Below are 12,431 nucleotides of genomic sequence, written 5' to 3' on the forward strand. Positions count from 1 at the left end.
TGAGCCAAACCCCTGAAGGGTTTGATCTTCCCCTTGCAGCGGTAAGCTCCCAAAAAGAGCGGACCGAATCCACCGAAAAATGGTGGTCGTGGAAGCAGGTTGTCCTATACAATGACCTTCCGGAAAAACAAAAAAAGGGGGTCAAACTGCCGAAAGGAAAGAGAGACTGAGAGATAAGTCCGAACAGCCCTCACCACAACCAGGTTGTGGAACAAACGCTTCCAGGGATGAGAAGGGTCCGGACAAGAGGACGGTAGGACGATGTTCTCATTGAGATGAAAAAGTCAAAAATCATCTCGGGTAAGAAGGACGGACCTGGACGGAAAACAACTTGTCCTGGTATACCACCAGGAAGGGAGAACGGCAGGAGAGCGCTACCAGCTCTGACACCCTCCTAACAGAGGTAAGAGCAATAAGGAACGCCACCTTCCGGGGAAGGAGGCGAAGAGAAATGTCCCTGAGAGGGTCAAAAGGGGCGTCTTGCAGAGCACCTAAGACCAAATGTAAGTCCCAAGGGAAAAAAGGGGACTGATAAGGAGGGGCAGCTTGTGCCACTCCCTGAACTAGGTTCGGACATGATAATTGAACGCCAAAGAACGTTGAAAAAGAATGGAAATGGACGAACCTTTGACCCCTAAGGAAGCTAACCGGAGAAAAAGGCAAAATTTCAATCCAACAGAAATAAGACCGCCAGGTATGGTGGTAAACCTTTGCAGAGGAAGGCTTGTGAGCCCTCAGCATGGTGTGAACCACTTGGGAAGAGAAACTGCAGGTCCTCAGAACCGCTGTCTCAACCGCCACGCCATCAAAAGCAGAGACGGTAAATAGGGGTGGCACAGGAGACCTGATATAGGAGGTCTGGACGATAGGGAAGGTGCAGAGGTAAGTAGTACAGGAGCCTGACCACGACGACGTACGACGCCCGCCGGGGCCAGTCTGGCGGAAACGCCCTCTGCTGTGAGTTTCCTCAGGACCCCGAAAAGAGAGGAAGGGGAGGAAACAGATAAGGTAGGGCAAAGCCCGACCAATAAACGGCAGAGTTGAAAGCGTGCAGAGGCCGCGTCGAACTGGAGCCCCAGGAAAGCGGTTGGACTTGTCCCGAATAACCATCCAACCGAAGAGAGACAAGGTCTGGAGGTTGAGATGATCAGAAGATCGTCCAAGTAAGGAATCACGGAAACAACTGTTGTTCGTAAAAGGGGCTATCACAGACGCCGGGACTTTGTTAACCTCCCTGGCAGTATGATTCTGTCTGGAAATTTGTACCAAAAGCGGTACAATTTTTTTTGCATTGAAATTTCACATCTCCCCGTCACATTCCCCCTCCCCCTTATCACATTCTCCCCCCTCCTTGTCACATTCTCCCCCCTCCTTGTCACATTCATCCCCCCTTCTCACCTTGTCTTGTCCTGCAGCAGCATACACTAGGTCCTGCAGAACAAGTCCTTTCCCCTTCAGCCAATCACTGGCTTGAAACCACTGCGGCCGGTGATTGGCTGAAAAGGGAAAGGTACTGCAAGATGAATAGTGAAGAGAGCAGGGACCTGAGCGCACGGCATCTGCAGGGACCGGGATTAGGTAAGCAAAAGTTTTTTTTCCTCCTTTTTACTTTTACACTTCGCTCAGTGTTTTTCTACCAGGGGGCCTCCAGCTGTTGTGAAACTACTACTCCCAGCATGCCCGGACAGCCTTTGGCTGTCCGGGCATGCTGAGAGTTGTAGTTTTGCAACATCTGTAGGTGCCCTGGTTGAGAAAAACTGACTTTTAGTATATGTCTTTACCTGCTCTGGCCGGCCCCCGCCACGAGAGCCGACCCGAGCAGATAATCACATGTTTTCCCGGGGGCTGCATCAATATATCGCAAAAAGCAAAAATCGCGATTCGATTGCTTTTGCGATATATTGTGCAGCCCACACAGCAACTCTGCAATTCTACCCCGACTGTGACTCGGGGTTACCGCTTCTAGCAGCTAAAATTAACCCCGAGTCACGCTCGGGAATACCGCTAGGCTGGTTAAAGGTCCGCAGAGAAGTGGCCAGACCGAAATGGAGAGCCACAATAGAAAATGACCGTCCGAGACTGCAAAGCGGAGGTACCGCTGATGACCGGAACAATGAGATGTGGAGACAAGCATCCTTGATGTCCACCGAGGAATGAAAATTCCCCATGAACCAGGGACGCCAGCACCGAACGGAGAGACTCCATTTGGGACGGGAAGCAGAAGATGCTGGCTGAGATACTCGAAAACCAAGATTGGGCGAACAAAAACGCCTTTCTTGGGGACCACAAAGAGGTTGGAATAAACCTCGAAAATGTTCCCCTGAAGGAACCGGGGCAATGAATGAATATGCGTAGTCCAGGCATCCCAAAAGAGTAAGAGGCGACCAACCACCCGAGAAAGGCGACCAACCACCCATCAGATCGAGGAAGGCCTACGGGTGCCTGATGGGGCCGCAAAACGGCCTGAACGGATAGCCGACCTCCGGGAGTGACAGGTCCGGAAGGAGGAAGCCCTCTTCTCATGAAGGCGCCCGGCTGGACCCTTTGTTGGTACCCTGTGGTGGCACCAAAGGTCCGCAGAACCCGGAGGAGGACTGAAGACGGAAAGCGGTTCTGTGAGCCGTATCCAGAGGTGGAACTCTTTTCCGCCCGACGCCTCACTTCCTGAAGGCGGCGTCCACAGTCCAGGGTGTAAGCCACATGGAGGGACGGTGGCTACCAGGTAGCTTGTGGCAAAGGCAGCACAGTGGCTGCACATGGAACAGAAAATCTCCAGCTGCGGAGGATCAGGAGCTAGATTAAATAAATCCTCCAGAGGGATCTTGAAGACTAGCCTGGCGGAGTTGGGAGAACATACTGAAAGGGCCCTTGACCTCAGGCCGAAGCAAAAGCAGGAAGATCCTGCTGTCTCAAGGCAAAGTTTGCCTAAGTCTCCACCTTCATGTCGGCTGGATCTTGAAGGCAGCCGCATCAGCCAAAGGCCCGGTAGGCGCCTTAGAGAGGCGGGAGACCGGCAGATCCACAGTTGGAGAGGAGGTCCACCGAGCAATGAGGTCCTTGGCGAAGGGATACCACGATTGAACTTTCTGAAGTTTCCTGAAACTTCTTGTCAAGGTGCCTCCAGGCGGATACCAGCAGGGCGTAAAATTCCGTGTGAGAACTGAAGGTCTTGGGTGCCGGTCGGCACGAAGAAAAGGAGACTTCTGGAGCCACGTCCAAAGTTCCTGGGTCCTTTAGATGGAAGGTGTATCTTATGGCCGAAACCAATGAGTACAACACATCAGGCATCCGTGCGTTGCTTTGAGTCGGAGGCCGAATCAGAAACCTCATCCACAAGTTCTCCAGGTGAATGGGAACGAGGTGAGGCAGCCCTGGAAGAGGTTGGGCACGATGAGAGGATACTTCTGGACCACGTCTGAAGTTCCTGGGTCCTTAGCTGGAAGGTGTCTCTTATTGCCGAAACCAATGAGTACACCACATCAGGCATATCCGTGTGGTCCTCTGAGTCGGAGGACGAATCAGAAACCTCATCCACAAGTTCTCCGGGAGAATGTGAACAAGGTGAGGCAGCCCTGGAGGTTGGGCACGATTAAAGGAAACTTCTGGAGCCACATCCGAAGTTCCTGGGTCCTCTAGATGGAAGGTGTCTCTTGTGGCCGAGACCAATGAGTGCACCATGTCCGACATATCCGTGTGGTCCTCTGAATCAGAGGCCGAATCAGAAACTGCATCCACAAGTTCTCCAGGTGAATGGGAACGTATGAGGTGACCCTGGAAGAGGGGGAAACTGACCAGGTACGCAGGTCTGGAGAGCCAGAGCGGCGACCATGGGAGCGTCCTCTAGGGGAGCGACGCTTGCTACAGGGCGGAGTAATGAAACGATGCCTGTGAAGGGAGCGCCTGTGCCTGCCAGAAGACTCGGAGGATGAGTCAGATGAAAAACACTCCCACGACACTGCAAGATCATCAGTATACAAGGAGAGTGGGACTCTCCGGAGGGCCTCTCCAATGCAGTCACCACATAACAGGAGACCTGAGCCAAGTTGGATATAGACTGGGGGAGGGAGAGAACCCAGGCTGGAGGGGCGGCCGAACCCACCGGGTCTGGTAGACAACCGGTGGACAACCGGGGTAGGATAGCAGGAAGGAGGTGGACGGAAATCCACCTTGTCCTGATGAAGCACCAAAAGGGGGGGAACGGCAGGAAAGTGACGCCAGTTCAGAGACCCTCCGGATAGAAGTGATGGCAATGAGAAAGGCGACCTTCCACGAAAGAATACAAAGGGAGGCATCCCTAAGAGGCTCGAAAGGAGCCTCCCTCAAAACCCCAAGCACCAGGTTGAGGTCCCACGGAGGAGTGGGGGACCTAAAAGGAGGAGCCCTGCGGGCCACACCCTGCATAAAGGTGCGGACATGGGAATTAGAGGCCAACTGCCGTTGGAAAGGGATAGAGAGAGCAGACACCTGACCCTTGAGAGAACTAAGGGTCAAATGCTGATCCAACCCCGCCTGGAGAAAAGCAAGAAGGCGCGGAAGGGAAAACCCCACCGGAGAAAAGACTTGCGCCTCGCACCACCGAAAATAAGCTTTCCAGGTGCGGTGGTAAATCCTAGCCGAGGAAGGTTTGCGTGCCCAAAGCATGGTACGAATAACCCCCTCAGAAAACCCATGGGCCTTCAACACCGCGGTTTCAACCGCCACGCCGTCAAATGCAGCGACAGTAAATTGGGGTGGCAAAGAGGACCTTGAAAAAGAAGATCGGGACGAAGTGGTAGGCGCAGCAGCACGTCGTCGGCTAGCCGGACCACGTCTGCGTACCACGCGCGTCTGGGCCACTCCAGGGCCACCAGAATGGCAGAAACCCCCTCCGCCATGCTTTTCCTCAGAACCCTGGGCAGGAGGGGAAGAGGCAGAAAAAGATAAGGGAGACAGAAGGACGACCACGTGATGACCAGAGCATCCACTGCCAAGGCTAGGGGATCCCGCGACTGATACAAAGAGGGGAACCCTCCTGTTGTGGCAAAATGCGAAGAGATCCACATCCGGAGTCCCCCAACGGTCGCAGATCTGTGAGAACACCTCCGGGTGGAGAGACCACTCCCCCGGATCTGCCGTGGAGCGGCTGAGAAAGTCTGCTTCCCAATTGTCTATGCCCGGGATGTGGATCGCCGAAAGAGCAGGAACCTGAGCCTCAGCCCAGAGGAGAATCTTTGAGACCTCCACCATCACCGAGCGACTACGTGTACCGCCTTGGCGATTGATGTAAGCGATGGCCGTCACATTGTCCGACTGAGCCCGGACCGGCCGACCCTGAAGGAGATGCTCCCAATGGAGGAAGCAAAAGAAGAAGATTGCCCGAAGCTCCAGGAGATTGATGGGAAGACTGGCTTCCCCAGGAGACCAGCGACCCTGGACCGTCATGTCCCGAAACACCCCTCCCCAACCCAGGAGACTCGCATCGGTGGTGACGATCTGCCACTGAAGGGGAAGAAAAGACTTCCCCAGAAGGAGGAGGGGAGAGTGGAGCCACCAAAGAAGGGACCGACGTACCACCGGGGGCAGAAGAATCCTGCGATCCAGGGACAAAGGGGACTTGTCCCACCTGTCCAGGATGGCCAGTTGAAGGGAGCGACAATGAAACTGGGCGAAGGGGACTGCCTCCATGGCAGCCACCATACGGCCCAGAACCTCCATGCAGAAGCGAATCGGGACCAGGGCAGGACGTCGCAGGCTACAGACCCCCACCTGCAGAGAGCGCCTTTTGTCCAGGGGAAGACGGACCCGGGCTACTGCAGTGTCGAAAAGGAGCCCCAGAAAAATTAGGGACTGGGAGGAGAGCAGATGCAACTTCTCCCAGTTGATGATCCAGCCGAAAGAGGACAGGGTGTGAAGCGTGATTTGAAGACTCTCCAAATTCTCGGACCGAGAGGGAGCCTTGATTAAGAGATCGTCCAGGTAGGGGAGAACGGAGATCCCCCGACTGCGAAGGATGGCAATGACGGTTGCCATGACCTTGGTGAAGACCCTTGGAGCCGTGGCTAGACCAAAAGGGAGCGAAACTAAGGAATCGCTGATGCTCCGGGAAGATCGGAATGTGGAGATAAGTGTCTCGGATATACACTGAAGAAAGAAACTAGCCCTGGTCCATGGAGGCCACCACGGACCAGAGGGACTCCATCCGAAAATGGCGGAGGCGCAGATTGCAATTGAGCAACTTGAGGTCCAGAATGGGACGGACCGAGCCCTTCTTTTTGGGAACGACAAAGAGGTTCGAATAGAACCCTGACCCGTGTTCTCCCGGTGGGCCTGGCACCTATCACTCCCTGGGAGAGGAGAGAACGTAAAGCGATCTGAAAGGCCGCCGCCAAAGAATGGGCCCGTGGAGGGCGGGATTGAAAGAAACAGTGTTTTGGGAGAGAAGCAAATTCTATGCGGTAGCCTCCTGAAATAAAGTCTCGTACCAAGGAGTCCTGGACCTGAGACAGCCAGATGTCCTGGAAAAGAGACAGCTGACCTCCCACCCGAGCAAACGACGCGGGTGGGGGCGCCCGTACAGGACGAGGCAGGCTTACGGGTACCCGATTTGGCTGCAAAACTGCCAGATCGGTTGTCCGACCTATATGATAGACGTGCCTTGAAGGAGGGTGCTCTACGAGGGGGAGGTTGCGCCTGCTTGGAGGGGCGACCCGGAGCCGTAGACCGAAAGGAAGCCGCCTTCCAGCGGGGGTCGGCGCGCCGAGATCTATTCCGTGGAAGCAGAGAACTCTTACCTCCCGTAGCTTCAGAAATAATCTCATCCAACCGTTTCCCGAAGAGGCAGGAACCTGAGAAGGGTAACTCCGTCAGAGACCTCTTCGACGCAGCGTCGGTGTCCCACACTTTCAGCCACATGGCGAGACGAATGGCAACCAAGTTGGCCGAAGCAAAGGCCGAGCAGCGAGCAGATTCCAAAGTGGCTGAGCAAAGGAAATCGCCCCCTTGGGAAGCTGGAGAGACGCTTCTGCCAGTTCCTCCCTGGAAATTCCAGCAAGGGCCCCCTGGCGAAGCTGGGAAGCCCAAACTCACACTGCCTTGGCCACCCAGGTGGAAGCAAAAGTGGGGAGTAATGAGGACCCAACAGCTTCAAATGTGGACTTCGCCAAATTTTCCATCTTCTTGTCAGCAGGATCCTTAAGGGACGCTGTGGACTTGGACAGGCTGGAAACCGGCAGGTCAACCTTGGGTGTAACCGTCCACTTGGCAACTAGGTCCTGAGGCAAGGGAAAACGTGTTTGAACCTTCTTGATACCCTGAAATTGCCTCACAGGGTGTTTCCAAGCTGTGTCCAGCAAGGCGTCAAATTCTGCATGAGAGCTAAACGCCTTGGAAGCATGCCGTGAGGGGCGAAAGGAGACTTCTGGATCTGGATCCGAAGCTCCAGGATCCACCAGATGAAAAGTGTCCCTTATGGCTGACACTAAACCGTCCACCACATTGGACTTTGTAGAATAATCCTCATGATCCGAGGCGGAATCTGAGCCTTCGTCCACTGCTTCCCCTGGAGAACGGGAGTCTGCGGAGGCAGCCCTCGACGGGGGAAAGGGAGACCTGGGATGAGAGCACAGGGACCTAGAACAATGACCAGGAGAATGGCCCCTGGAGCCTGGGGTACACCCGAGGGCCGGAGAGTGGGAGCGAGACTGGCGAAACGAGGGGCCACACTGGACCTGCTCCCGTGTGGAGCCAGAGGGAACTACCTTAGCGCGCTTAGAAGTGCGGAGGAATAGTGGGTCCGGGGACAAGGAGCGCGAGCCCCTGGGAGAGCCTCGCAGGGATGACCATTCCAAGGCAGAAGTCACTGATAAGCTCAGGGCCAATAGGCGGGGTATAGCCTGCCGGGAGGGGTCGACTTTTTTTGTATGCTTAGTGTCAGCGCCTCCTAGCGGCAAGAGCATATACCCCACTGTCTGTGTGCCCCAATGGTTTCCGACCGAGAAAGGAGGATTTATTGACCAAGATACAACTCGTTTCGCTGCGCATGCGCAGCAAAATGCGTTGCATCTTGGTCAATAAATCCTCCTTTTATTCATACACCTGTTGTGGTCAATCAGCGCCGTTGAGCCGGGTTCTCTTGAAGCTAACTCTGCTAATGCCATAAACCTACCGGAGGGCAGCAGACGACCTACGATTACACGGTATTATCATTGTTGTGTATGAAGCTACACAACCATCCAGGGTGAGCACTTAATTTATATATCCTACTCACCATGGGATTTTAAACGTTACTACTCTATGGAGCGCTTGTCCCTTTACTTTTGCAGCCAATAACATGGCAGAGGACACATGGAAGGTGTCAGCCCAGGAGCGATAGATGACTGGTGAGAGGAGTATTTCTTCCTTGGGTTTTTTATAACATTGTCAGCCGTTTGTAATAGAAATGTGGACAATCCCTTTTAATATACATCCTTTAAACATAATCTTGCCTGGTTTAACAGTTTAATGGTCTCTTACACATTAACCCTTAAAGGACCAGGCCAATTTTATTTTCGAATTTTCTTTTTTTTCTCCTCGCCTTCTAAAATCCATAACTCTTTTATATTTCCATCTACAGACCCATATAAGGGCTTGTTTTTTGCGTTACCAATTGTACTTTTACCATAAAATGTATGGCGAACCCAAAAAAATATTTTTTTTGTGAGGAAATTTTAATGAAAACCACAAATGACATGTGTTCTTTATTCTGTGGGTCAATACAATAAAAATGATTCCCATGGCTAAATACTTTTATATTTTTGTACCGCTTAAAATAAAAAAATAAAAAACTTTTTCTACAAAATCAGTAATCTAAAATCGCCCTATTTTGACCACCTTTAACTATTTCATATTTCCGCATATAAGGCGGTATGAGGGCTCATTTTTTGCGCCGTCATCTGTACTTTTTATCGATACCACATTTGCATATATAAAACTTAGATCATTAAAAAAAATGTAGAATAAAATTAGACAAAAAAAGCATTTGGGACCTTTTTTTATTTTTTACGTTTACGCTATTCCCTCATTATTATATTTTGATAGTTCGGTCATTTACACACGCCACGATACCAAATATGTTTATAAAAAAAAAAATTTACGCTTTTTGGGGGTAAAATGGGAAAAACTGACAATTTTAATTTTTATTGTGGGAGGGGATTTTTCACTTTTTTTTTTTTCTTTAACATTTTTTATGTCCCCATAAGGGACTATCTATAGCAATTATTTGATTGATAATACTGTTCAGTGCTATGCATAGGACATAGCACCGATCAGTATTATCGGTGATCTTCTGCTCTGGTCTGCTTGATCACAGACCAGAGCAGAAGACCCCAGGAGACGGCCAGAGCCAGGTGAGGGGACCTCCGGCCTCCATGCTGGATGATCGGATCGCCGCGGCAGCGCTGCGGGCGATCCGATCATCCATTTAAAGTACCGCACTGCCAAAGATGCCGTGATCTGTATTGATCACGGCATCCGAGGGGTTAATAACGGACATCCGCGCGATCGCGGATGTCGGCCATTACCGGCGGGCCATTACCGGCGGGCCATTACCGGCTAGCAGCCGGGACCTGCCGTGTATGATGTGAGCACCGTTCCGATGCTCGCGGTCATACACAGGACGTAAATGTACATCCTGGTGCGCGAAGTACTGCCAAACCAGGATGTACATTTAAGTCCGTGGTCATTAAGAGGTTAAATACACTGGTATGGACATGGAGGAAACCAAAAAATGGCCTATGATTCAAGATTTAGGGGTAGTTTTATCAATACCTGTGTAGAGGAAAAGTGGTGAAATTGCCCATATCAACCAACCAGATTGCTTCTCTTATTTTCAAAGGCTTAGTTAAAAATTAAAGAAGCGATCGGATTGGTTACTATGGGCAACACCACTCTTCCTCTACACATATTTTGCTAAATCTCCCCTTTAGTCTTCAAATAAGCTATATAAATGTAGTAGTGAAGGACATTTACTATGCTGGAAAACTAACGTCAAAACAGACTTTGGTTCGCAGTAACATTATTGCGAGCTCCTTCTTATGGGATATGCTCAGCATTGAAAATTACAGGATAGAATACAGCAACGTTACCTTTCCAAGCAGACTTTGCTTGTCACATTCCAAGCCACAATACAGCCATCGATACTTCCAGCAATGATAAACTTTCCGCAGGGAGACCAGGTCACTGCATTCAGAGGCTAGGGTGCAGAAAAAGATGAAAATATAGTGTGTAGATTACAAATCTGAATCTAACATTGGTCAAAATGGGTTTACAGTTAATCCATTTATCCATTCATACTGCGGAATTTAAAGGGGCACACCGGTGGAAATTTTTTAATCAACTGGTGCCAGAAAGTTAAACAGATTTGTAAATTACTTCTATTAAAAAAACGTAATCCTTCCAGTATATTTTAGGGGCTGTACACTACAGAGGAAATGCTTTTCTGCTGACCTCTACTGTCCATTTTAGGAACCGTCTAAAGCAGGAGAAAATCCCCATATAACCTAACCTAAAATCCCCATATAAGCACTAACCTCTTGGTAGTGGTGTCTAGTGCGGGTGACATTGATACTTACCTGTTCCCATGTTGTGGTACCGTTATCTTGCTCTGTATCTTCCGTTCCGGTAGCGGGCTTGGGGCATGGACAGAGCTTCCCGTCGTCACCACTGCTGTTTCCCCAGGCCTGCTTACAGAGGGTAGCAGAGAAACAGCAGCGGTGAGGTCAGGAAGCTCTGCCCGTGCTTCAAGCCCGCCGACGGAGCGGAAGATGCAGAGCAAGATAGTGGGAAAACGGGACAGGGACAGGTCAGTATGGTTATCATCAGTGTCACCTGCACTACACACCTTTAGCATCAGGTTAGTGTGGTGACACTGATGACAGTTTTCTTTTATAACAATTGCTCCAAGTATCCGAGGTTAATTGTAGTGTTCAAAAAACGGAATACCGGCATTAACTAGTCAGTCACATAAGCCGTGTTGTATTTTAGCTTCCTGAACAGCCAAGATGCTAAATAACATCTTACTCAGAGTTAATGACAGATCTCACAGCCATCACTCAGGAAACATGTGACAAAACAACCAAATAAAAGGCTCCCAGTGTAGTGATGTGTGAAATGACAGAACACCCACAAGATGGTTTTATCATTATTCTACAGATGGTTTAGGAAATAAGTATCAGGCTTAGAAAAGCAAATTTAACCCCTTAATGATACATGGCAACAATGTATGTTACAGGTGGATGCTCGTTTCTGCACCATGTCATACGTTTTTGTTATGATGCTCTTGCTGAGGTTCTGTCCCTGCAACCATTATACTGACAGCAAAAGTAGGGCTGTACAATACAACAGTGCTCCAACTGTGGGAATACTCCGATCCCCTAATGTGCATGGACAAATTACTTTTGATTTCTGTTAAAAAAGTTGTGGCATGCCCCATTGCAAGTCATGATATGTAGGTATTCTCTCAAAGATGCGCAGCATTAAGGGTAACATATATCCCCATCTATAGCATGGCGACACACCATGTCCCTGCAGTTACTTACTAAGGAACAAAAGACTGAGCCCATATTCTATATTTACCTGAGTTATGAAATCATCAGATAAGGAGAAGCTCATCATCCACGCATCCCTCTCATAAAACTGAATTGATTTATCAACTGGAACAGCAAGCAACTGTGGAGATGATGAATTAGAATACATGTTACAACTACTCTAAGATAGAGTTACTAAACACACAGGTGCAATGAAAAATTTTAAGAGATTTTCAATACTCCATTATAAAACCTTCAAATTAGTAAATAAAAAAAAATGCACAAAAAACGATAAATGTAATACACTGACATTATAGCCATGTTAACATACATTGTCTTATTCGTTAAAAGAATACTCCGTAGCTGATCTCGTGGGGGTCCGACCAGTGGGGCCCCCAGCAATCACTGGGATGGGACATTGATGCTCTCAGTGAGGAGCATGTGTCCTCTACCGATAGACGGCACGTGCTCCATTAATTTTTAAGGGATCGCCAACGATGCCCAAGAGCTGTACTCTGGTCATTTCGGCACTCCCATAGGAATGAATGGAGCACATGCCGGCAGCAGCACGCGCTCCTCATTGAGGGCTGGGACCTGTCACGGTGATCCTAGGGAGCTCCATTAGTTGGACCCCCAGCATTCAGCTACTTATCCCCTGTGGATAGGGGATAAATTATTTTTCGTCAGAGATCTCCTTTAAATCAAGTACGCACTTATCCGTCAGCTTACCTTTCCATTCTTTGGTTGCCATGACAGACGGCAAATAGACTTGGCGTTGATAACATCATTGCATTTTGGTAGAATAGACAGATTAACTTCACAAACCTATAAAAAAAAGCAACTCTATCACAATTCAGGAGCTTCCCAGTTGTGAAGAAAAAAGTGTGGACA

At 50.0% G+C, this 12,431-nt stretch overlaps 1 protein-coding gene across 1 annotated transcript in view; it reads right to left on the reverse strand.

Moving 5' to 3' along the window:
• The window catches only part of WDHD1 (WD repeat and HMG-box DNA binding protein 1), a 64,752-nt gene that overhangs the window by 42,335 nt on the left and 9,986 nt on the right, over positions 1–12,431 (reverse strand). Inside the window, exons 7-9 of the mRNA XM_056547076.1 lie at positions 12,270–12,365; positions 11,590–11,682; positions 10,101–10,207 (exon numbers count right to left, since the gene is read on the reverse strand). Of these exons, the coding sequence (XP_056403051.1) occupies positions 10,101–10,207; positions 11,590–11,682; positions 12,270–12,365 (296 nt within the window). The remainder of the gene's footprint in view (positions 1–10,100; positions 10,208–11,589; positions 11,683–12,269; positions 12,366–12,431) is intronic.

Source organism: Hyla sarda, chromosome 11 (genome assembly GCF_029499605.1).
Source record: "Hyla sarda isolate aHylSar1 chromosome 11, aHylSar1.hap1, whole genome shotgun sequence".
Taxonomy (NCBI): domain Eukaryota; kingdom Metazoa; phylum Chordata; class Amphibia; order Anura; family Hylidae; genus Hyla; species Hyla sarda.